We start from the raw sequence: 24,312 nt of genomic DNA on the forward strand, positions 1-24,312 counted from the left end.
TAATAATAATTCATATTTATCATAAAAATCTAACCAATCTTTTTGAGTGGCCTGATAGTGAAGGGCCACTTGGCCACCTCCACTCTGGCAAATCCACAAAGAGTTCAAAGTGATGGGGAACAAGCTGGGACCAGTTCAATCCCCAATTGCATGCAAAGAACTGCTTGGCAAAGCTGTTGGCGTTCTGGGTGGAATGCCCTTCCTACTGCTCAGGGTTTTTGGGGGCTTTGGAGTCTTGTCCACAGTCAGGTTGTGTCTTGAATTCCTCCCCTGGCAATGAAAAGGAGTTTTGTGAGCTGGCAAGGTGGGGGTCTCAAAGGTTGGACTCTCTGTTTTGGAGGCCTTTTCCAACTGAAATGATTTTGTGATTCCCAGCGTTCAAATTGGTGTTGTTGGTTGATATGAAAACATGAAATAGTTGAGGCGCTTTTGCTGCTGATAGCCCTCATGTAAATGTACCACTTATAAATCAGGGCCAGAGTGACTCTTTTCACTAATTTAAGCCAAATGAAAGTTTTAATAAAGAATTAAAAATGGGGTTTAGTCCCTCTGCAGCTCTCCTGGATCTGTAGGAGAGGTGCATCACTGGGTGTTTCTCAGAATGGTGTTATAAAATTCATCAGTGATTTTGCTTTCCTTAGAGTGTTTAAAACCTTTAATTTGGAAGCTGGTAACTACATCAGAGTATGTATAAGTGAGCTGTCCTTGTAACCTCTGTAACCACCAGGAAGATGGGGCTGTGGGGGTTTTCCTCAAAAAAAATCCCAGACAGGTGAACTTTGTGGGACAGAGGGACAAAATGAGCCCTGGCCCAGTGCCCTGCTCACTGTACCACGGCCTGATGGTGGAATCCCCCTCCATGGACTTTCCCCAAATCCTCCAATTTGACTGCAAAAAAGAAAAAAAATATAAAAGATATATATAATATATATAAAATATATACATAGAAATATATATATATAAAACATATACATAGAAATATATAATACAGGTAAAATATAAAAATAGATAAAATATACATATATATGAAAATATAAAAATATACAAGTTCAAATGCAAAAATATATTAATATATGTAAATAGATATAAAAATATTTTATTTATATTTTGTATATATTTTATATAAATATAAATATAAATATAAATATAAACAGATAATATATTAATTATTTTTTTTCCCAGTCAGGCTTCCAGGAAGCTTGGGGCAGCACAATCCCTGGCTGGGCTGAATCCCAGGTTTTGGAGGTGCAAATAACCCAAATTCTCTCCCACTTTCACAGCTCCATGCTCTCCCCTCAGAGCTCTCTGGAGGAAATGTGGTTGGGGTTGATGCTGCCATTCCTCCATCCTTCCCTCACTTGACAAAGTGGATTTATTTTAAATGGGACTTGGGGTGGTTAAACAGCTGCCTTTGCACTTCTCTGTTTTGGGGAGCTTTTTTCCAAAACTGGGATTTCTTATTCAACATGAGCACAGCTCACAGCCTTAAATCTGCTGCAGGGACCCTGGAAGTTTGTGAGATGCATCACAACTCCACCGCAGAGCGGTCGGGCTGCTTCTGTTCTCCTGGCTGAAGTGAGAGGAAACAGAAAGGCAGAATCTGAAGCACAGGAGGGTTTTTATTTTCATTTTCTCTTTGCATCATTTTTTCTGCATTTGGGTTTCTCCCAGGCTGAGCGAGCAGGGGAGGGGAATTGTCTGGGTGCCGCGTGGGGCTGGAATCCGCCGTGCAGAACAAGACCTGGAAACTCCAGCTTGGATTGTTATTCCAGTCCACTAGGCTCTTGCTCTGAAGGCTCAGCAGCAATAAACTCATAATAACGTGTGGTTTTGCTTTATTAAAAATGCATGTGACTTTTTGAACTTTGAAACAACACGCACGCAACGCTAGACAAGCCTTTGCCGTGCTGTCGCAGTTGTGCTATTTATTGTTTGTCTGGCTGTGAATATTCTCTTTGTGTGTGTTTCGTTCTTGCATGCTCCTTTTAAAGGAGCTCCCACTCAGAAGCTCACCAAGCACAGACATCAGTGGTTTAAAAGAATGGCTCGCTGTCCCTGCACTGCTGTCTTCCAGAAAAACTGAGAGGAGTTATACATGCAGCTCCTGTGGAATGAAAATTGGACACTTGATATTTAATAAACAGAGATTTGCTTATCATATAAAAAGTAGGAGACTGCTCATTGTTTTCATTTATACTCCTAAGTTGCCCGAGGTTTGGAATTAGTTTTTTTGGTTTTTTTTTTTTTTTTGGTTTTTTTTTTTTTTAAATACAGTTTTTATCTAGGTTGTGAAATGTCCTATTAAAATGTTCATTAGTGTTTCTTTTCTGGAGCCTCATTGGATAAACACGAGCAAATGTTTAGTTTTGTCTGTTTTTACAAGTGACTTTGATCATTTCACCATTCCTGCAGTTTTCCACTGAGCTAACTTTGTATCAGTCAAATTTCTTTCTAATTACAGAATTCTTCTCAAGGAAACACACAAGACCTTCTTTTGTCTGTTGATTGTGGAAAATTGGAGAGAGAATAGGGCACTCAGAGGGAAAAAAAAAAAAACAAACATTCTTGGGCCAGGTAGATTTATTATTTGTATTTAGTATAAAAATCTAACCAAACTTTTTGAGTGGCCTGACAGTGTGGTGCAGGCAGAAGAGCCACTTGGCCACCTCCGCTCTGGCAAATCCACAAAGAATTCAAAGTGATGGGAAGCAAGCTGGGACCAGCTCAGTGCTGAGAGCCCGTGCTCAGACAAGGTTATTTTTTCAGTTCTGCTCCCATTTTACACACCAGAATTCATCAGCAGGATGGGGAGCTCTGGTATGTTCTTAAATATGATGTCACCAAAGCTAATGTGAATAAATATGTATTTCACTGCCAGGCTTTGGGGGGAAACTGATGAATGGAAAACGAAAATCTCGTGGCTGGCTGAAGAGCTGGCCCTCCGTAGCCCTTCCAAACAAGAATTACTGCATTTTCTCAGTAAATCTTAATTGTTTGATCCTTGTTCTGTGCCTCTTGCTGTGTCATCTGATGAATGCCATGAATTAAATATAGTACATTCATTTAAACCACCCACAAATAGTCCTTCCTCCCTATCTCAGCCCAGCCAGCTTTAAAAATAAGTGCTATGTGCTTTTATTTACCACATCCTGCACCGCATGACACTTCCAAGGATGGAACCGAGCTGAGCACATAGCAGTGCTGTTCCATGATTGGAAATTAGATTACAGATTAGAAAGCCCAGAGGGACCACTCTGTCCAGATAAAACAGTCCCCTGGAGACCACAAGACTGTTTTAATTGGGGCCAATCTAGAAAGAAACATCCAATCTTGGCATAAACACTTCCAGTGATGGATGAGCCAAAGGATGCTCGGTACGTTTGAGTGGGGATTGCTCTGCCTTGTGATTTTTCAGCTTTTGGGAAGGGCAAGAGGTCTTCCATTCCTTGCCTTTGCTAGATTTATCTCTCCCTTTAAAATCCTGCCTTGAGAGAAGCCTAGATTTAGCTGGCCAGTAGGTCTTACTAGGTTTGCAAGTGAGAAGTCCTGTAGTGAATGTTTGCTTCCCAGACTTATGCAATCCCTGTGGGATGAAGCTGTTCCTTGGCCTTCTCTGCGTGGGCTGGACAGAGCACAGCCCGTGAGCTTTCATCTGCGGGCGTGCTTTCCAAAACTCCTCCTGTGTCCTCTCCAGGGCTGCTTGCACTGCCTTTCTTTCACTGGAGAAACCCAGCTTTAAATCATAATAAACCCGCATTTAAAGCACGCAAGGTGCGCTTTCTAAGTCTGCTTTTCCTGTGGTGTTATTTCTGCTGTCCTGCACCTTCCTGATGCTTTTCTGGGGGGAGACCAAGAAGTTTACCAACTGTGGCTGTTTGCAGAAACTAAGGGGAGACTGTGCCTGTGTTGTACCCTGGAAATAAAAACAGAAAGAAAACACAATTTATGTGAAGAACTTCAGCCTCTTCCTCCCAGCAGGCTCCTGGCACAGCCAGCATTCCTTAAACCTGGAAGCAGAAGCCCCCTTTCCTCCCTCCTCCACTGTGCTTGGTTTATTTGGTTTGCTTTGTTTTTTTGTTTTATAATCCAGAGTTAAAGAGTCACCTTAAATTCTGAGCTGCTTTGACCGTGTCTGGAAAAGTGAACATTTCTATTTTCTATGCTAGTGAGAGAAGTTGAAAGACATGAAGAAACCAGGAGGCAAACATGCTCAGTGACACTGAGGATGTGGCCGGGATCCCTGGCGTGGCCCTGCAGGATCTTCCCACAGTTTCCCCAGGGACAGGCAAGTTCTTTTGCAATTAACATAATTGACTGGGAAAGAATCCTGTTCGCCTCGGGGTAAGGAACTGTGGGATTAAACCTAGACACATGCAGGGAAGGCCGGAGAAGGATGGGAGGCTCTGTGTTCTGGGAACATTCCTGCTTGGAATAGGTGCCCCCAATGTGTTTTACATACAGAATCTGAATTTCTCTGATAGAAGGGCAGTGGTCACCCATTTTCCCAGCATATAAATTCTTGCCATATAAAGCATCATTATCTAAAAGCCTTTTTTTTTTTTTTTATTAATAAGCAGGTGATTCTCTGATTTACTTTGGGTAAAACTTGGGCTCTGAAGCTGTGGCCAAAACTTGACTTTAGCGAGGCCAGGATATTTTAATGAAAATCATTCCATATTACTGACACGGGACCTTAAATCTTCATGATCCACGCCACAGATTTGAGCCAAAGCTGAATTCAATCTCAGACCTTAAAGGCTGGTTTGAAGATCCCTTTTTGCCCTTGCAGCCAGCAGTGATTCCGTGGTGGAGGTGTGTGCACCTCGGAGGCTCCACAGCTCTGCTGGGGACACCAGCTGTGCTCCAGGGGTCCCATCCCAGGACAGGGAAAGGGTGGGATGGGGGGAAGCCCCCAGGGCCAGGCCAGGGGTGCCTGCTGTGTTCTGCAGAGCCCATTTGTTGTGGAAGCAGCTCTGCTGTTGTGGCGCCTACTTTAATTAAGGCTCTGACAGTATTTCCATAATAAACCATATTTTAAAAGGGTTTATTACTCAACTGTAAAATCTGCTGCAGGCTGGGACTTGGACTAGGAAAGCTTCATTCTTTAAGTGTTTTCTGAACTTGGAAAGCTGTTTAAAAAAAAATATGGCTGTAAAGAAATCTTTCTTTGATCATATAGATGAAATCTTTATTTATAAAAATAAGAGTTTGCAGTCCTATAAACAATGCCTGTTGAAGTGGCTGGTGTTGACTGCATTGCTTAGGGTATTTTTAACCATAAAACATCCATTATGGTCATTCTGCAATTTGGAGTAACTTAAATACTGATGTATCTTATTGTGTGTGTGTGATGAAAAGTAAAAAGCCTCACTTAGGGCTGGGGCTTTAGTGCTTGATGGATTTCAAACAGCAGAAGAGAGAATTCCTGCCTGTTAATAACCTTCCTGTAAATCAGAACAAGTGTAGGAAGGGACAGTGTGTCAATGCCAAGCAAAACTGCAACTTCTCCACATGTTTAGGATACACTTGTCCTGCTGTGCTCTGTTTTCAGCCAAAGGCCAAAGTCAGAATAACATCTTTTAATGAGGGAAGTGCATTATGTATGAACTAACAGAGCAGACCAGGACATGATTTTTTGAAAGAATTTGTTTCCAGATAACTGGACAGGTTTTCCTCGGTTTGTGGTGTTGTTCTTTTTTTTTGGTTGGTCTGTATTTTTTTTTTCTGGTTAGTCAGGTGAGAAAATCCCTGCAGTGTCCTGCAGAGAGGGCTGAGCTGTAATTGATGACCAGTTCTTCAGAGATTTCTGTAGGAGGACCAGAACCTGTGCCAGTAGGATTTCAGCAGAATGCTCTGAACCACAGCAAGGTTTTCCTGGTGTTTTTATTCCTCCAGAAGAAGTTTCCTATTTTGGGTTGGCTATTTAAGCTGAAAAGCTCTGCTGTTACTTACTATGAATGTGATAACATTTAGCTGCTTATTCTGGATTATATTTAGACATACAAAACTTGATCCAGGGAAGAGACCTAATACCCTGGAAGCCTGGACCACTCACTTAATGGGTTTCTGTTGCCTTTGTGACAATCCTGAGTTACACAGAATGAAGGGATTTGTCAAAAATAAGTAGTTTCCAATCCTAGTTATTGAGACAGGGGCTGCAAGAGTTTTTTTCTCTGGCTGTTTTTGTCAGAGAGCTTTGATTGTATCATGCAACTATTCAAAACTAGAAATACTGTTTTTACAGCTATCATGATAGTATTTTTCATGTGGTTACCGTGGTATCAGTTTTATTACTGCAGCATCTGGGGGATTTGGTTTTGGTTTGTTTTGGTTGGGTTTTTTTTAATCCAGAATTAAAGAGTCACCTTAAATTCTGAGCTGCTTTGACCGTGTCTGGAAAATTAAATATTATATTTTCTATGCTAGTGAAAGAAGTCAAAAGAATTGAAAAAAATCAGAGGGCAAACATGCTTCGTTTCAAAGTGTGGCCTGGGAGCTGGAGAAGCTGAAATTTGGTGATCACGGAATGGTTTGGGTGGGAAGGGACCTTAAATCCCACCCAGTGCCACCCCTGCCATGGCAGGGACACCTTCCACTGTCCCAGGCTGCTCCAAGCCCTGTCCAGCCTGGCCTGGGACACTGCCAGGGATCCAGGGGCACCCACAGCTGCTCTGGGCATCTGTGCCAGGGCCTGCCCACCCTCCCAGGGAACAATTCCTAATTCCCAATATCCCATCCATCCCTGATCTCTGGCAGTGGACACCATTCCCTGTGTGCTGTCCCTCCATCCCTTGTCCCCAGTCCCTCTCCAGCTCTCCTGCAGCTCCTTCAGGCACTGGAGTGCTCCCAGTGCTCCCAGTGCTCCCAGTGAGTGCTCCCAGTGCTCCCAGTTTGGGAAGTTGTGTTTGTGTGTTGGCTCCCATCCAGGCTGCTGCAGGAGGAGGAGTGAGACAGGTTGCTCCCCCCAAGCCTGCAGAGTAAAGAACTCCTTCCTAATATCTAATCTATACCTAATACCTACTTTTAACCTTCCCTTCTTCACTTAAGGGCATTCCCCCTTGTCCTGTCACTCCATTCCCATGGGAAAAGTCCTTTTCCAGCTCTCTTGGACCCCTCTAGGCTGCTGATATGACAGGAGAGACTTTGCACGGCTCTCCCAAATTGTTTAAAGTGTGGCAGACTGTTCAGTCAGTGTCTGTCACTGACCTGCCCAGGCCATCCCTTCCTGCCTGGTCTCTCAGGTGGCAATAAAGCACACGTGGGCTCCCCTGTGGCACTCCAGCAGAGAAATTAATTCAGGGTTTGCAGAAACCATCCAAGATGGAACACTTGTCACTTAACCATCTGCTTTTGAAAACTTTTCTTTCCAGTTGTTGCCTCTTGAGGTGTTGTTTCGGGGCTGGCTGAGCCTTTTAGAGATGGGAATTCTCTGTCTAGAGAAGTGCTGAGCCTGCTTAATTATCCCATCTCCCAGACATCTTTTTCCCCCAGCTCCTTTTCAAGGTCAGAATTTGTCATTTCAGAAATTTGAGCTCTCCTCCTCCTTGCTACTCCAGCTTCCTGCCTGGAAGGTGCAGATCATGCAGGGCTGCCCACTCAGGCAGACTTTGTGCCATTAGCAAGTTTCCATTGCCATCAAATTGTTTGTGCACTTTTCAACTTCTTACCCCTCTCTGCAGGAACCCTCTAAAAATACCCACTGGCAGCTCCTCACCCATTCCAGAGGATCAGGGAACCACAGAATACTTTGGGTTGGAAGGGACCTTAAAAATCACCCCACTCCATGGGGCAGGGACACTTTCCACCAGACCTGGTTGCTCCAAGCCCTGTTCAAGCTGGCCTTGAAATTTTCTGCATTTGTTGTAATTTTTTGTGTATTTTAGCATCTCTCGGCTCCTGGTGGGCCTGAATAATTTTTTTTCAGGTCGGGTTGTGTATTTTCTCAGCCTTTGCTGAAAAGGTGGAATGAGGTTTGAGCTGGCTTGGGGCTGGTGGTGGTGCTGAGCTCTCAGTTACAGAATACAATCACTTTTAAAGTTATTATAGGGCCTTTAAGTTATTCTGCTTTTAGTAGAGAGACCAGTTATGGTTCTGCTGTTCAGAAGAGTAAATAAAACACACAGAGCATATCTGGGAGGAGAACAGCAGCTCTCTGGATGATTCTTTTCAGCAGTTGCAGTGGAAATCTTTAAAGGCACTTTCAGACATTTAGCACCGGCCAAGGCAACTTGAATTCTTAAACGGCGTAATCGAAAATAAAATCCCCTGCCAGGTCAGTAAAAGGAGTCATCCCATTGTTCCTGCAAAGTTTAGGGAGACAGAACATCTGGCATGGGAATGCACAGAAGTGTCTGTTCATCTCAGCTGTGAGCCTTCCTTCTGGGCTGCCTCTGCAACCCTCAGTTCTGCATTTTCCTCTTTTATTTCGGGTTTCTCTTGATTCATCTTTCTTTGCTTTTTTGAAAACTGATCCCTAAAAGTTTGAAACTTTTCCATGAACGTTTTTTGTTTGTAAATCTGTTACCTCTCCTGTATTTTCTGTTGTCTTTTCCTCCTGTCTTGTTGCCTTGCATTTAATGTTATTTTTCCTCTGTACATACTGCCTTCATTTTCTCATCTTTTTGCTTCCTTCCCTGCTCCTTTATCCAGTCCCAGTTTCTTCCCTTTTCTCTCCTGCCTATCCCTTTGTATCCACTTCAGATTCTTCCGTTTGCAGTGCTGGAACACATCAGAAATTATGTTTTCCCCTCTCCCTTGCCCTTTTAGTTACTGAAATATGCACATAAGAATTCAAATGGGCTTCTAAAAATAGCAAAAGGATAAAATTGTTTGTTTCAGCTTTTCAGTCTTTGCTTTATTAGAACTTCTGGCAGGAAAGGCCCAGAAAGTCTAAAACTAATTCAGCTGCAGGGAACAAAAAACCAAACCAAAACAAAAGAAAACAAACAAACAAACAAACAAAAACCCAAAAAAACCCCAAAAACCTAGAAAGAAGTATGGCCATAATTTATTTAATTAAAAAACAGCCAGAATAAAACAAAAGCCCCAAATCTCACATGTGCTCTGTCTATGGATAGTGCCAGTGTGGCATGTGTAATTCTGAATGGCATTTTATATCCTGGGTCTCTTGATTTCTGTGAGGAGGTTCACTGTGTTTTTCACAGTCCTGGTAGTTCAAGTTAAACCCAGCAGAACTTGGTGTGGGTTTAAAAAAGGAAAGGTTTGTCAGGGCCGTTTTTAGAGGAGATGAGAGTCACGTAAATGGTAAAAGATCTGATGGATGAGAATTTCTTCCTGCAGGAAATGTCTGTCCAGGCTGGCAGTTGTGAAGTCCTGGCATTTTCCATTGTCCAAAAGCTGCTTCTTCCCCAGCAAGAGGATTTGCTTTATAAGACTGCTTAGGTAACTCAAAGATGAAAGTAACTGGATTTGATTTTTTTATTATTATTATCATCCTCTACACAATATTATGAATGTTAAACTTTAAATTCCATCCAAATTTGGATCTGTAGATGTTTGTGACGTGATTATGAAGATCCTCTGCCCCGTGATGCTCCAGTGTTATGTAGCTTTATCTCAGGATGAGGATTCCTGAAATTGTGTGTCCCAGATTCTCCTGAACTAATTATTACAGTGCAGAAACCTTCCAAAAATAAACTTTCTCATTAGCTACTAGGTTTTATAACAACTTTTCTCTTTAGGAAAGTTGTATTTCCCTCTTGAAAGAATAAACTTTATGGCTTTATTTCCTTCCCCATAGCTCCCTGAAGTACTGGTAAGGCAGACAGGCACAAAATAAAAAGTGTTTGGGGTGAATTAAAGGCTGAGACAGGGATGCTATTGGATGTGATTAGGCAAAAGGTGATAATCAGAAAGCTTCTAGTGCCAGGCAGTGGAGTTTTGTATTTGCACAGGCACAGTTGTGGTGGATTGTATTAAGCAAATATTTGTTTTCTCTGGTGATGAGGAGGGAAATGAGTATCTTTGCCTTGTGTCACCTCTCTGCCTACTTTCTTCCCTTTAAACCTGCTGCACCTCCCTCCTGTTTGTCTTACAGGTGATGACAAAACAAGCTCAGTGCTCTTGGCTTCTCATCTTAGCAGGATGAGAACTTACCCCTGAAATAATTTGTATGCCTTTGGAAGCTTGAAAGCCTCATTTGGAGTCTAAGTTACATTGAAATGGATTCAGCGTTTCAGCTTGTGATGAGATTTCTCCCAACAGTAGAAAGTCACAGACTTCCTCCAAATATAATTTAGTTAGTTTTTTTTTTTTTTGGTAAATATTTGTGTGTGATTTGTCATGAATTTTCTAGCACCACTGTGCCAGTGCCTTTCCTCCCTGTCCCACTGATAACCTTGTCATCCTTTTTGCCTTTTACACATTCCACAGCAGGTGGAATGAACAGTGGGATTTGATATTTTTGTGAGTTTTCAGCTCACCCATCCAAGGGAGAGCACAGAACTTTATCAGATGGGGAAAAAACATCTTCATGCTGCACCCCTGCTCTCCTGGGGGGCTTCAGGATTGTCACAGAACCATAGAACATTAGGGACTTGCAAGGGATCTTAAAACTCATCCCATTCCACCCCTGCCATGGACAGGATCACCTTCCATTGTCCCAGGCTGCTCCCAGCCCTGTCCAGCCTGGCCTTGGGCACTGCCAGGGATCCAGGGGCAGCCCCAGCTGCTCTGGGCACCCTGTGCCAGGGTCTGCCCACCCTGCCAGGGAACAATTCCTGCCCAAAATCCCATCTGACCCTGCCCTCTGGAACTGGGATGCCATTCCCTGTGTCCTGGCACTCCATCCCTCCTCGTACAGTCTCTCTCTTTGTTTTTTGTCATCTCCTTCAGGCCCTGCAAGGCCACAATTTGGTCACCCCAAATCTCCTCTCCAGGCTGAACAATCCCAGTTCTCTCAGCCTTTTATACTAAGACTGCCTTCAAACCCCTTTTCCCTTTGGGATTTTTTCTGTGCTGCATTTTCTTTTTCCTTTCTTTGCTTTCATACTGGTCTGCGCTTTCCTGTGGTGGAAGCAGGATAGATTGGGTAGCTGATAAGGTATTTCCTGTGAGGAATCATCTCCATAAGGGGATCATTCTTTGCAGATTTAATAAAAGAAAACCGTACTAAATTCTATTTTTGTTTGTACCATCATGGTTTGCATCTCTTGGAGAACTCAGGTATCCAACTGACTTCGAGGTATTGCAAAAGCAGCATGCACTGAGGTTCTGGTCAGGAGAGGATGGAAATGAGCAGAGCTGGTAGAAGACCCATGTGAGGATGGTAAAATACAAAGGCAACTTCAGGCCAAACCCCTGGCACGAAGAGAAGCAGCCTGGAAGCATTTAAGCTAAATTGTGTGACGGATAGAAACTCACCGTCATTAATAATCTCAAAAAAGGGAGGCTGTTTATGATGAGTTGAGAAAACAAAGCTTAACCCTGAGAATTAGCAGCAGAATAGACATCCAGAAATTCCCTACAGATGTGTAGGGTCATTTAGTTCCCCAGCAAGCATTTTTCTTAACTAAGTAAGGCAGCAGACAGATCCTTCAGCATTTGACACAGTCTTTCCTCAGCAGCACAAACCACAGCGGGGCTGTCAGGGAGGAGGGGATGGCAGCAAAGCACTTCTTGGCTGTGCCTTCCACTTCAGCTCTGCTGTTTAAGGAGGAGTGGGGCTGGTAATTGCCACGCCAGCAGGAGGGAGAGCAGCACAATTCAGTTTGGGGACAAAAAGCTGTGCCCCAGCAAGGTGGCCGTGGTCGGGGTGGCAGGAAGGGAGGTGGCTCCTGGGCAGGTGCTGCTCTTTGTGCATCCCCTGGTGTGCCTCAGCTCTGCATCCCAGAGGTGCCAGAGGTGCCCAGCAGTGGGTGGCCAGAGCCAGGGGTGACTCAGGGGCCTGGAAGCCACAGCTGCATTGTGTTAGAGTGTAAAGCTCTCTTCCATCCCAGGCACTGGAAAGCCCAGGAAGGCTGTTTGGAGTGACTCAGAAAATTTCAAAAAGCAGAGGTCCAAGTAGAGGCAATGCTGAAACTTACTCGTCTGACCTGAATGGAGGGGAAAACATCCCCTAGAAGTCACCCCAAGGGGGTTCTTTTCAAAGTTGAATGCAATTTCTTTGACCTTCTGCGTGCACAGCTCTACCCTGCATTCCTTCCTTCTGCATCCTCCTGGTAATGAACCAGATGCACTTTAAAAAGAGAAGAAAATATGTTAATATCTCATCTTAAGTGGAAATTTCCAGAGGCCAGCTGAATCCTTCCTCAATAATTAATGCCTGAAAGCATTTTCCTCCGGTTCTTATTTAAATGGAAATAGCTTTGGTGTCTGATATTGTGAAGCTGCATTGCACTGCCTGGTATTGCTTTGCAGGGCTTGAGGTGAGCTGGGAAACAGGGCAGTGTGTCCAGGAGTCTGGCTTTGCTGGACCTTGTGGGACAATCCCAGTTGCTGTGTCCCAACCCTACAGGCCATTGGGGTCTTCCTGCAGCCCAGAAACCACAAACATCAGGCAGATCTAATTTGATTTATTTATGTGTTTCTTCTGCCCCAGTCACAGCACGGAGCAATAATCCCAGCTCTTGCTTCATTGCCTTGAAAAGCTTTTAATGCTATTTCAGCAACTAGTGGAATATTTAAAGAAAATAAATCCTCCTGGCTTTATTATTCAGCTCAATGCTGTGTACAGTAGGTGAAGAAGTTATTTGCTAAATGTTTTATGATGGTGATTATGTAAGTAATGAGCTTTTACGTTTTGGCACCAGAGAGTACCAGAACTGTGTGTAGTACTTTGTAACTTGATGTAGGAAGGAAGCTTAATTTGCAAATTAATCCAGTTTCATCTTCCTGCTGTGCCCTGTCATTACAGAGGACTTAGAGGAGCTTCCTTCCTACATCAAGTTACAGAGTAACTTCTGCAAATTAATTTGCAGATTAATCCGGGGGAAATGTGACAATGAGCTTTATTTTTTATTGCCAAACTTTTCCGAGTCTCTTACCTCAAAGGTATGTTCTTACATCTATGTAGAGATCCCCAAATAAATCAGATTTTCTCAAAGATGTCTTTGGTTTCTGTCAACATCAGTGCCAGCAACTGGAACTAGCGGCCTCTGTGAGAGTAACACACTAAAAATGTGGTTTTGTATGGAAATTGAATTTGCAGTCCTGCTAATCTGCCATATGTATCATCTACATTTCCCTCTAGATGCTTACAAAGCAGGAATTGGAGCGTACATGTGCATTTTATTTTTTATTTAGGCTTTATTGACTAATTTCTCAGGGTTCTTTCTAAGTGAATCTAATTTTCAGGCATGGCCAAAATCTCCTGGAAAATTCTGGGGATCTTAATTCCTTGCTGGAAGGAGTTACTCTGTACTAGAGGCTGCACAGCCAAACAAAACTGGAAGAAATTTCCCAGCTGAAATGTGGGCATTTTGAACCATGACAGGACTGGCTTCCTTTCCCCAGGCAGGTTGTGCTGTAACCACAGGAAGGGTTTGGATGGTGAAAAACACTCAGTTATTGTCTTCTCCTTTAGTTTTACTTGCTTATAAATGTCACATCCTGTTCTTCCCAGGGTGGAAGCTTAGCAGAGGTTCGCATTTTCAACTGTCATTAATTTTGGATCAAAACCATGGATGCAGTAATCCACGGGGAGCTGCATTTCCATGCTGTGGTGTGTGGGCATTGCACGACCAGATTTTGGGTTGAGAGTCAGCCTCTGCCCTCACAGCTCAGTCCTCCAAATAACCCGGCTGAAAAGTTATTTTCTTCATGAATACAAATGCAAGGAAATGTGAATCTGACGTCAGCATGTGCATTAAACCCACCTGAGAGTGAGCATGCTGGCTGAAGAGAGCAGTGTGGAGCTCCTTGGCAGGGTAAAAATAAACTATGGAGTTGGGGGTGGAGGATAGTGGTTTTCCAAATTTAAAACCTGAATAGTCTATTAAAAGCAACAAAAAATATTATTGCTTTGGAGAACAGAGCTGTTTTTTCTTTTATAAGAGTGTGAGTTGAGCATTGAAGTGTTTGGTAAAGATGCCATGGAGCTTTTCTTTTCCTCTGTCCTGCCCTTCCTCCAGGAGACAGGAGTGGGTGCCCCTCAGCCCCCGTGCCAGCTCTGCCCCCTGTTAGGAAAGGTGCAGCTCCATTTCTCTGTTGGTTCAAAAGTCCACTTGAACTAGTGAGGTTGTGCAGGAGATGAATGAAAATGTTTCTTGTGAAAACGCAAGGTTTTAGTTTAATACTGAGTGGAATACTGAGGACAAGGAGCAAAGGCCATGAACTGAAACACAAGTTCCACCTCAACACCAGGCAGAACTTCTCTCCATGAGGGTGGCAGAGCCCTGGAGCAGCTGCCTGGGCAGGGTGTGGAGTCTCCCTCTCTGGATTCATCCCAAGCCCACCTGGAAGCTGCTCCAGGTGACCCTGTCTTGGCTGGGGGTTGGTCTGGATCATCTCCAGAGGTCCCTTCAGCCCCAGCTCTCCTGTGATTCTGTGAATTCCTAATATTCTCCTCAAGAGCAGCTGATGGACAGTTACCCAAGCTTAGTTCTCAAAATCAGAAACTTCATAAAAAACTTACTTGTGCTGCCTTTTATTCCCCCAGCATCTCTTTTCATCATCTACATTTCTAAATGTGCCTTTCCTTCACGTGCCACGGACTTCAGATAAGGAAGCTTTGTGCCAAGGGAGCCAGGACTGCTGTGATTTGAAATAATTATTTAGCTCTGCACACACACAGAGGTGAGGGACGTGCTGGATCCCAGCAGGACTATTCCAGCAGTGGGAAGAATATCACAGCAATAACTGTGTTAATGACCACTTCAGTGCAGACACAGCCATGGCTGGCTTTAACTTCTATGCTGCCTTAAAAAAAAAAAAAACAACCAAAAAAACAAAACAACAAAGTTCTGAGCTGTTTGATAAGGAATCTGGACTTAAAACCGAAGCCTTTCTCATAACCTCTGCTCCCTCCTACGCACAGCAGCAGCAGGAACGGGCCAGCGCGGTGGCACAGGGCCAGGGGCATGGCCACTGCTGAGAGTGGCCTCAAGGCCTGTCCCTTGTCCCCACGCAGCTGCAGAGCAGCTCCTGCCCCTGGAGAGCAGTGGGAGAACTCTCTGCTGGGGAAGGAGAGGCGGCCATCCAAGGAGATTTTGGTGTGTGAAGGTCGTAATAATGTGCCAAGCCAAGCTAAGTCACCTCCCGAGCAGAGCTGTGACAATAAGCTGTCCCTGCAGATGCTGTCTGGATTTTTTTTAATGCCCATTCTGCTGGGTGAATCTCTGGAGATCCCTCAATTTGATACCTGAGATGAAAATATCTTTGTAGCCGTTTAACCACAGTTTCCTTTTTAGCTTTTAGTGGTGGTCCCCGGCCACCTACAGATGTCCTGTCACCAGCAGAGTCTGAGTGATGAGTGGGGATTTGCTGTGAGTAAAATCTTAGCAAAGCAGTCTAAGGAAATCACAAAACCTTCTGGGGCATAGGGTCAGTGGTCGGGTTATTGAGAGCACAGCTGCGAGAGAGGCAGGGTGGTCACTGAAATAAAGTGTGAGAAAAAATGAAGGAGGTGGGGGGTTTCAGGTTCTGGAAGCTGCAGAGTGGCTGGGCAGTGACAAAGTCACAAAGTTCAAGCCAGGCTCTAATGCTATTCCCATCAAGATGGAATTATTAGAATAAGTTAAGAGTGAAAGAAGATGAAAAAGAGCCATCTTCTCCTGAAGTAAAAAGTCCAACATCCTCATATTTGGCAGTTTTTAGTCCTTCAAAGCACTGCCAAAGGGCTTTTTTTCCTTAGTGCTTTGGTGGCTGGTCATGTCTATTAGCTCTAGGTTTACAGTCACCTTGGCAATACCTTAATACGTGATTTTGAACATATTAGGCAGTAGCTGCTGTGCACTAAAGCAGAAGATCGTTCTGGCTGTTTGTTACCCTTTTTTTGGGGCTGCTGATTGTCAGGATGCAAAATCCCCTCTGCCACTCACCAAGGCTGGTTGGTGAAACAAAGAGAGGTTTTTCCCTCTCGTCCCTGGAAGCCTTTCAAACCAGGATCTTGGTTTCTTTGCCCAGGTTTGCCCACACACCCTTGGGGTCATGCAAGAGCTGCCTCAGGCGTCCCAGCCGAGCTCTGATGTCATGTGGTGACTTCATGGGGAGATGAGTCTCCACAAGCTTTCAGCAGCACTGAAATAGCAATAGTGAAACTTTCCAAATCAAGCATTGTTTTAAATACATCTCACATCGTAGCATGTTTCTCCCTGCAGTCCTGACGTGGCTTCTCCCTGCCCCAGCAGCCCGAGTCCTGCACTGACCCGTGGTGGCTCTTGCCCATCTCTGCTTGCCCAAAGGTGCAGCTGGAGCCCAGCCCTTGCTGGAGCCTCTGGCATGTGCTACGAGCTGCTGGTGAGGGATGCAGCTGTGCACTCCTGCAAACTGCCAGAGGGCAAGGCTGGATGGGATTTTGGGAATTAGGAATTGTTCCCTGGGAGGGTGGGCAGGCCCTGGCACAGGTGCCCAGGAAGTTCTGGCTGCCCTGGATCCCTGGCAGTGCCCAAGGCCAGGCTGGACGGGGCTTGGAGCAGCCTGGGATGGTGGAAGGTGTCCCTGCCCATGGAAGAAAGGATTTTTAAGGTCCCTTCCAACCCAACCCAGTCTGTGATTCCGTGATGTTGCAACCTCCTCCTGCACTTTCTGGCAGAAGAGTGAAAAGTCCAGGACGAAACCTTGATCCCCCAGTGGGTTCCTGGCTGCCAGAGCAGCTGGGTTTATTTTTGCCTGCCTGGCTCTGTGGTGGGAGGCTGGATGCCTGGATGGCATGGTGCCCGTGCTGCCAGCTGCCAGCTCCAGCCTTGGCTCTCCTCTGCCCTGCTGGCCCTAATGGGAGCTCTGGGTCCTCTCCTTCCCACAACACCAGGGAGGCAGCGAGGTGACATTAAAGCCCTGGAACGGCAGATAAAAGGCCCTGGCTGTATTTATTGAGTGTTACAGATAAGTAATCCACTCTGCTGTCAGTGTCTGCAGAAACAGCAAATAAAGCATACATGCCCCTTGCTTTGATGTGATGAAATCTCCAGAGGACACTCACTTCAGTGGCGCTCGCAGTGCAGCTGTAGCTGAGTCTTGCAGTGGAAAATACAAGATTTTCATGTCTTCATGCATTGCTTTAAAAATATCACTATGGCTCTATGCTGGGCAATTCTGTGTTCTGAAAGCTAGGGTTGTTTTGTTGTTTTTTTTTTTTTTTCCAAAATGTTATTAAAATCATCTTAACCGTTTTTGTTGGAAAGGGAAAAATTAATAGTTATTTTGTGGTTTCATACCCGGCGTTAAAACAACAGTCTGGTTTTCATTTAAACCAATAAAAGTATGGAAATTCAAAATGAAGGTTCTCTCCATGTCCTTAGATCAACTTGTTGGCCTTGCTGAAATGCATAATGGATGGAGCAGGGGAAAAACCTCAATCCTACAACTCTTAGCTTTGTTTTTGCATATAGCTCAGCTTTTTTGCTGCTGGATTTCAAATTTGACGTCACTTTCTTGCCCGTCTTCTGAAGCTATAAAAACTTCCTCGATTTGGTAAATGTGCAGCTGCTTAGAATCCAGTGAACCACAGCCTTTTTTTTTTTTTTTTTTTAAAGAACCTAAGCAGTAGTGAAGGAAATTAGTTAGCAAACACACGTCAGTAATTGAATCAACGCACGTGCAGATTTTGGGGTGGAAAGCTGACTGTTGGGGATGATGGGTTTTAGTCAGCTGTGGTTTATGGCGTGGTCAGAAAGAGACCAGAGGCACAGCTGGAACACAGAAAACCCCAACCAGCCCCAGGGGAGCAGCCCTGGGATGGGGTGCTGGGGATCCCCATCCCCAGGGATGCCCTGACATGGCCCCAGGGAGCTGGGACAGCTGCCCTGAGCCTGGCCAGGCCTCCAGGGCCCTCCTGCTTCCAGCCTGCAGGTTCCCTCCCAGCTTTAGCCTGGAACAGGGCAGGGCTGAGTCTGGAGGAACCTTTATTTCACAGAAAGGGTGCTCAAGCCTTGGCAGGGCTGCCCAGGGAGCTTTGGAGTGCCCATCCCTGGAGGTGTCCCAGGAAGGGCTGGAGGTGGCACTCAGTGCTCTGGGCACTGGGCACAGCTGGGACTCTGTGGGCTGGCAGGGATTTGCCAACCTCAGGGATCCTGTGTGAGCTCCTCAGGGTCTCTGGGGTTCACATGTCACCAGGTGAGCAGCCTGGCACTGTCCCCAGAACACCTGCAGGCGCTGTCCTCAGCCTGGCTGTTATCCCATCTCCTCAAGGCTTGGAAAAATCTTCTTTTCTTCCCGAGGCTGTTCCTTCCCTGGCCACTGGGATGAGCTGCCCAGGCTTTTACAGCCCTTTGATCTGGGAAGTCCCAGCCCTGGAGCTGCCTGCCTTCCCTCTTCCCCCCTCTCCTGGCCTGCTCAGCTGGCTCATTCCTCCCTCCCTGCATTCCCCATCATCCAAGCTCCACGTGTAGGGCTCTGTTTACAGCTGATAAAACCTCAGTCACCTCTGTGCTGTCCAGCATCCGTCCTGATGGCCCCTGACACCTCCTGAAGCTTTCTAGCTGGTGGAGGCAGCTCCAGAATGGCACGGGGAGTCTCAAACACGATGCTTCAGAGCCAGCTGGACACCCCAGCTTTGGCAGCACTGAGTGCTGTGGAGGCTGTACCTGCTCAGGAGCTCCCTGTAATAAACCTGGAGCAAATTCCCACCCTGAGGAGCAGGGAAGCTCAGCTCCATCGTGGGGAATTTTCTTCACGAGCTGGAGGAGGTCTTGTTTATTTTCCCTTCCCCAAGAGCAAAGGAGTAGCCAGAGTAACCTGGACAAAGGGTAGTGTTGTGGATGAGATGTTACAACTTTATATTTGCTTGTTTATAGGACTTTTATATTCTTTTGAAGCCCAGCAAGCATGGGCAATGCAGTGTGATTATTTGTGGTGGCTGTGAGGAGAGGGCTGGTGGTGATGGACATCTGGGAGCCCAGCTGGGCACAGCTCCTTCCTGACAGGGGACAGGGAGTGGGTTCTGTGGGAGATCTGTCCCCTGAGCTGTGTTTAATGTGTTTAGCAGCACCTCTGTCCCTGGCTGGGCTCCTGTGGTCTGCCAGGAGGAGCTGGGACAAGCCCCAGGGAAATAATTCCTGCTGCTTGGAAAAGAGCCCCGGGATGGCTCCCGATGCTGGCACCACTTTAAGCTCACGGGAGCTTAGGCCAGGGAACATTTCCAGCAGGGAGGGATGTTCAGGTCCTCTCCTACTGGCATCCTTTCCTCCAGGGCAGCCCTCCAGCCTGCCCCAGAGCCCTGCTTAATCCCTCCAAGCACACCCGAAATCCATCCCCCTGTCCTCAGGGCGGCAGGGAGGCTGTGGGAGAGGATGGAGGTGACAGCCTGCAGGAGACTCGTGGGGAAGTCCTGCCAGAGCCTGGGCCAGCCTTTGAGCAGCACAGAAAATTGGGGTGGAAGCCAGTGCCCTGCCTGGGGCGTGCCAGGCTGCTCTGGGCCTTTGGCATGGCCCCCAGGAGCAGGAGGAAGAGAGCAGAGTGACCTTGGAGCAGATCCTTCTTGGAAAGGTCTGGGTGCAGGGATGGGAGGCAGCTGGACCCCTCAGCTCCTTCTTGGAGGGAGAACTGGGCAGGGAAAGGGAGCTTCTTCAAAGCCCTTCGTGCTCAGTCCTGCTTCCTCCATCTGGCAGCTCCACCACCACCACCTCCTGCCAGATGCCTGTTTCTCCTCCTTTCCTCTCCCCATGTTTTGTGGCTTGGTCAGTTTTTCCTTCTGCTCTCCCCATTTCTCTGTTTCCCCTGTTTGTGGGGAAAATATTAAAAAAACTCGCCAAGTTTTTTCAGATTTTTTTTTTTTTGGGGGGGTGATTTCAGGGTTGGTTTCTGGTGGGATTTGAGGTGCAATCTGATGTGTCATCCTCTAGTATGCTGGGCATCAGGTCAGGCTGGTGGGGGAGAACCACCAGGGGCCTGTGAGCTGGGAGAGCTGGCAGGACACAATCCTGTGCCATGAGTTTGGTCAGCCTGACCCACTGTGGGGTGGGCTGTTCCTTTCTTCATACAACTTCAGCTGAACTGTTGTCCCTGCACATGCTGCTCCAGCTCACAGGAGCCTTGGACCCCCGTTCAGTCACAGGAAGAGAGACATGGAACTTAACTCCACAATTAGCCAAGCTGGATTTCTCTGTGGCATGAAATTAAATAGTATTTGAATGCTCACCGTGGTGCTAATGCTATTTCGTGCAGCTTTTAATGAAGATTACGAAATTGCAGCAAAAAGCAGATCTTGCTGCAATTAGAAGATAGAAGAGTTAATCATAGGGAGGAATTAGGATTCATACTTGCTCTGAAATTTTCTAAACTGCTTTAAAATTCCTTCAGCTGAAGGAACTGAACTTCACTAGGAACCTTTTGTATGCTGAAGTGTGGTTTTCTTCATTCATTTGAATTGCAGCACAGAAGTCACAGGGCTTCTTTCCCCAGAGGTTCAAGAGGCTCTGAGTTCATTTTGTTGATATGTGAAGTCATTTTGGTGATTGTCGAGCCATACGACCATCTACTTGATGTCCTTGAGGCAACCCAAGCATTTTATTGCTATTTATTCACCCTTTGAGACAAGGTTTGAAACAAAAAGTCACCAAAATCATCAAAGTTTCAAGTCAGAATCTACTGAGGGACAGCTGGGAGATGAACCCCCAGCAGATGGGGGAGGGTTGTGTGTGAAGTACACGTAAGCTCCACATAATGCACCATTAAAACTTCATGAAGAGGTGTCCCAGAAAAAAAAATACTACAAAGCACTAGGCTTAATATTAAATTGTTAGTTTTAGCAGTCTGGTCATTTTCAGGGAGGAATAATCAGCTTAACCACAGCATTCCCATATTTAATGTTCTGAGCAGAGAGGGATTGTCTGATTTTCTTTTCCCTTTTTTTTTTTTTTTTCCTCTCTTTTTCACAGTAATTAATGAAAGTCAAAAGCAGCAACTGGAATCTGTGAGCTACTCATCCCGCTACGCCCTGGGACTGTTTTATGAGGCTGGGACAGGGATTGCTGTCCCCTGGGCTGCTCAGTACATCACTGATAATCCCTGCATTCGCTTCATCTCCATCGATAACAAGAAGCGCAATATAGGTCAGTGCTCCTATTATTCCCCTTAAACACAGCCACAATGGAGGGTGTAGACCATGAGAAATGCTGTTTAATTGAGTGTTGCTATTCTGAACAGAGCGAGTGTTTAACTCCAAGCCGCAGCGGATGGCGTTTAATGTCACATTTGGCCTGTAATAAAGCACACAATGAGAGCGGGCCGGCCCTCAGAAAATCAGCCCCCAGCACATGGTTTATGTTACTGCGTTTATGAAACCAGTGTCAGGGGATTGGAGACATCAAAATGTTGCTATTCCAAGAAAGAGCTGGGGTTCCTTTGTTTAAACACTGATTCATGCACTCGCCAGTTCGTCTCCCATCACCCGTTACTCTACAACTCCTGCTCCTTCCACAAGGCTTGGAAGTAAGAATGGGTTGGATAATTGGAGCTGTTCAGCCCAGTTCAGAGTTAGCCAGGCTGCTTTGGTGAGGGAGAATCCCTGAAATGCTCAGCAGGGCTTGGAGAATATTCCCCCAAGACAAACCCTTCCCCTGCTCTTTCTGGAGGGTGGCGGTTGAGGAAGTGTGTGTTTTATTTATTAAATGTGTTTCACCTACCAGGAGTGTGGTGGCATAGAACAGCTCAAGAAAAAACACTTGCAGACCAATCCAGGCAGGTTTGGTTTGTGAGGGACCTTAAAGAATCCAGGATGGTTTGGTTTGTGAGGGACCTTAAAGACCCAAAGTTCTAACCCCTTCCATGGGCAGGGACATCTTCCACCTGTCCAGCCTGGCCTTGGGCACTGCCAGGGATCCAGGGGCAGCCCCAGCTGCTCTGGGCACCCTGTGCCAGGGCCTGCCCACCCTGCCAGGGAACAATTCCTAATTCCCAATATCCCACCCATCCCTGCCCTCTGGCGCTGGGATGCCATTCCTCCTTGTCCTGTCTCTCCATCCCTTGTCCCAAGTTCCTCTCCAGCTCTCCTGGAGCCCCTTTTAGGCACTGGAAGGGGCTCTGAGCTCTCTCCAGAGCTTTCCCTTCTCCAGGCAGAACACTCCCAGCTCACTCAGCCTTTCCTCGTAGGAGAGATTCTCCGTCCCTCTGTGCAATCAGAAATTTGTTGTTTGCCCTAAGAATTTGGCGTGTTGATCTGAAAAGAGTGAAAACAAACCAGAAGAATGGCTTGACTGGCAAAATAAGGATGTATCCACCCTGATGCGCTTTCTCCAGCAGGGACTTATGGTGAATATGTGGAAAAAGAGCCTAAAGAGAGCCAAATACAGAGTGATCTATTTTTTTCTCTGGCATTGTCTCCTTGTTACTGACAGCGTTCAGCTGGAGATTTTCTTGCATCTGAGATTCTGTTGCCATTGTTGTGTTCAACAAAAAATACCTGGTAGTTAATAGGACCTACTGATATTATCCTTACCAGTGTTGAGGAAGAATTCACCCATACTTTCCCCACCTCTCTGCACATGTGATCTCAAAGCCCCAGCACCAAGAACAGCAAATATGGAGCTATGATGGGAGTATCAAACAGCTTTGCTGTCTCCAGATGCACTTGAACCAAGTATAAAGCACATTATTTGGGGCATATTGTTAGTGGAATGTGCAGAAAGTACCAGAATATCAGGTTTGACACATACCTTTCTCGCTGAAATTTCCCTTGAATTGTGGGAGAGTTCTGTTTATATGAGCAAGTTTTTCCAAAAAGAACAAATTTTGTGTGTGTGTCTCTTCCTAGGAGACAGACTTTTGACAGCACAGGCAAGGGAGGTGGAGTGTGAAATTTATTTACATGTGAAGTCCTGCAACCAAAACACATGAATAAAAAGTTCCTTTATGCTTGTTTTAGCACATATACAAGTATTTTGCATCTGCATTTTTCTTCCTGTGCTTCCGACTGGCTCCAGAAGATTTCAGTGGGAGGCACAGGAGCACCTCGCTGTCCCTTTGAACTCCACTCCACTCATCGATCTTCCCATTCTTTCATTCCTCAACCTTGATTATTTGGCCTCATCTGAAGAAGAGGATGGTGACAACCACAAAGTAAACATTCAGAGAAAGCAGAATTGCTGGGTGAGGCAGCTGAGATCTTCCAGAGCAGTCATCATTCCCAAAAAGCCATCACTTTCTCCAGTTGTTTCTTCACCTGATGTATCCACAATAAACGGGAGGCTTACCTCACCCTCACTGCCACCTCAAATAGAAGCTTTTTCAAAAACAGTAGAGATCCAGAGAAAATAACGATGGCTGATACCTGTCCCCTGCGAGAGGTTTGGAACTGGATGATCTTCAACCCATTTTATGATTCTATGATCCTGTGAGCTTTTCTGCTGAGGGACTCCTAGAACATCTCCCTAAAGGAGTTAGTCCAGCCCTCCAAGGCCAACAGCGGAGGCTGTTGGAAGCCCAGGCTGTCCTTGTCACTTGTCTGAGATGTGGCAGTGCCTGCCTTGAGTCAGTGAAGCAGAGACATCCAACTCGTGGGCGTTCCACGTCGCACCAGTGAAACCCAAACCGGCCTGGCTGCTGTAATCGTGTGGCGAGGTGGCTTTGAGGAGGCAATTTCCCTGATGCCACCAATTCCTGGTGTAATCAGGAGCCTACAGGAGGGAAGGCTTTTTCCAGCAGCTGAGGATCCCAGCTGCTGTGGGCACAATCCCTGCCTGCAGAGGTGATGTTACGTAAGGAGGAGCCCACCAGAAGCGTGTGCTGAATTCCCCGTGTGGCACGCATGAATATTAAACACTTTGTGGGATTGGCTGCCTCAAACACCCCATCCATATTTATACCGGGTCGGGGGGGACAGTGGGAATTCTCCAGCATAAATTATTTCTGGAATACCGCAGTCCTTGCATCTCTCTGCATTCCTGGAGGACTAAAGATAGATGACACATCAAAGGGGAAGTGGTTCCTTTCTTTTGCTCCAGGACTGTGGGGTTATGTAATTTAAAGGGAAGATCTGCCTTACAGGTTTTTAGTGTTGTATAATTCCTGAGTGTCCTCTTCAATTTCGAAGTAGAGATTCCTTTCTTTTCTGAAGTAAGAATTTTTAGGAAGATGAAAGAGTTAAAGAACTATTTAAGTTTTTGCCTTATTACACAGCCAGTTGTGTTGTAATCCTCTGCCAGCCCTGCCTGCCTTTTAGAAAAATAATCAGAAACTGTTGGTAAGGCTAATGGAATG

General features: G+C 45.8%; 1 protein-coding gene across 4 annotated transcripts in view; it reads left to right on the forward strand.

Annotated features, from left to right (window-relative positions):
* Nucleotides 1-24,312, forward strand: part of RNLS (renalase, FAD dependent amine oxidase) — a 52,475-nt gene that overhangs the window by 23,273 nt on the left and 4,890 nt on the right. For 3 of the 4 annotated variants that reach the window (XM_085583968.1, XM_085583969.1, XM_021537084.4), the window contains exon 5: nt 20,994-21,167. The exons of the other annotated variant lie outside the window; for it this stretch is intronic. In XM_085583968.1, coding sequence (XP_085440094.1) covers nt 20,994-21,167 — 174 coding nt within the window. The remainder of the gene's footprint in view (nt 1-20,993; nt 21,168-24,312) is intronic. 4 annotated transcript variants of the gene reach the window in all.

The sequence above is a fragment of the Lonchura striata genome, chromosome 6 (assembly GCF_050655825.1).
Source record: "Lonchura striata isolate lonStrDom1 chromosome 6, ASM5065582v1, whole genome shotgun sequence".
Taxonomy (NCBI): domain Eukaryota; kingdom Metazoa; phylum Chordata; class Aves; order Passeriformes; family Estrildidae; genus Lonchura; species Lonchura striata.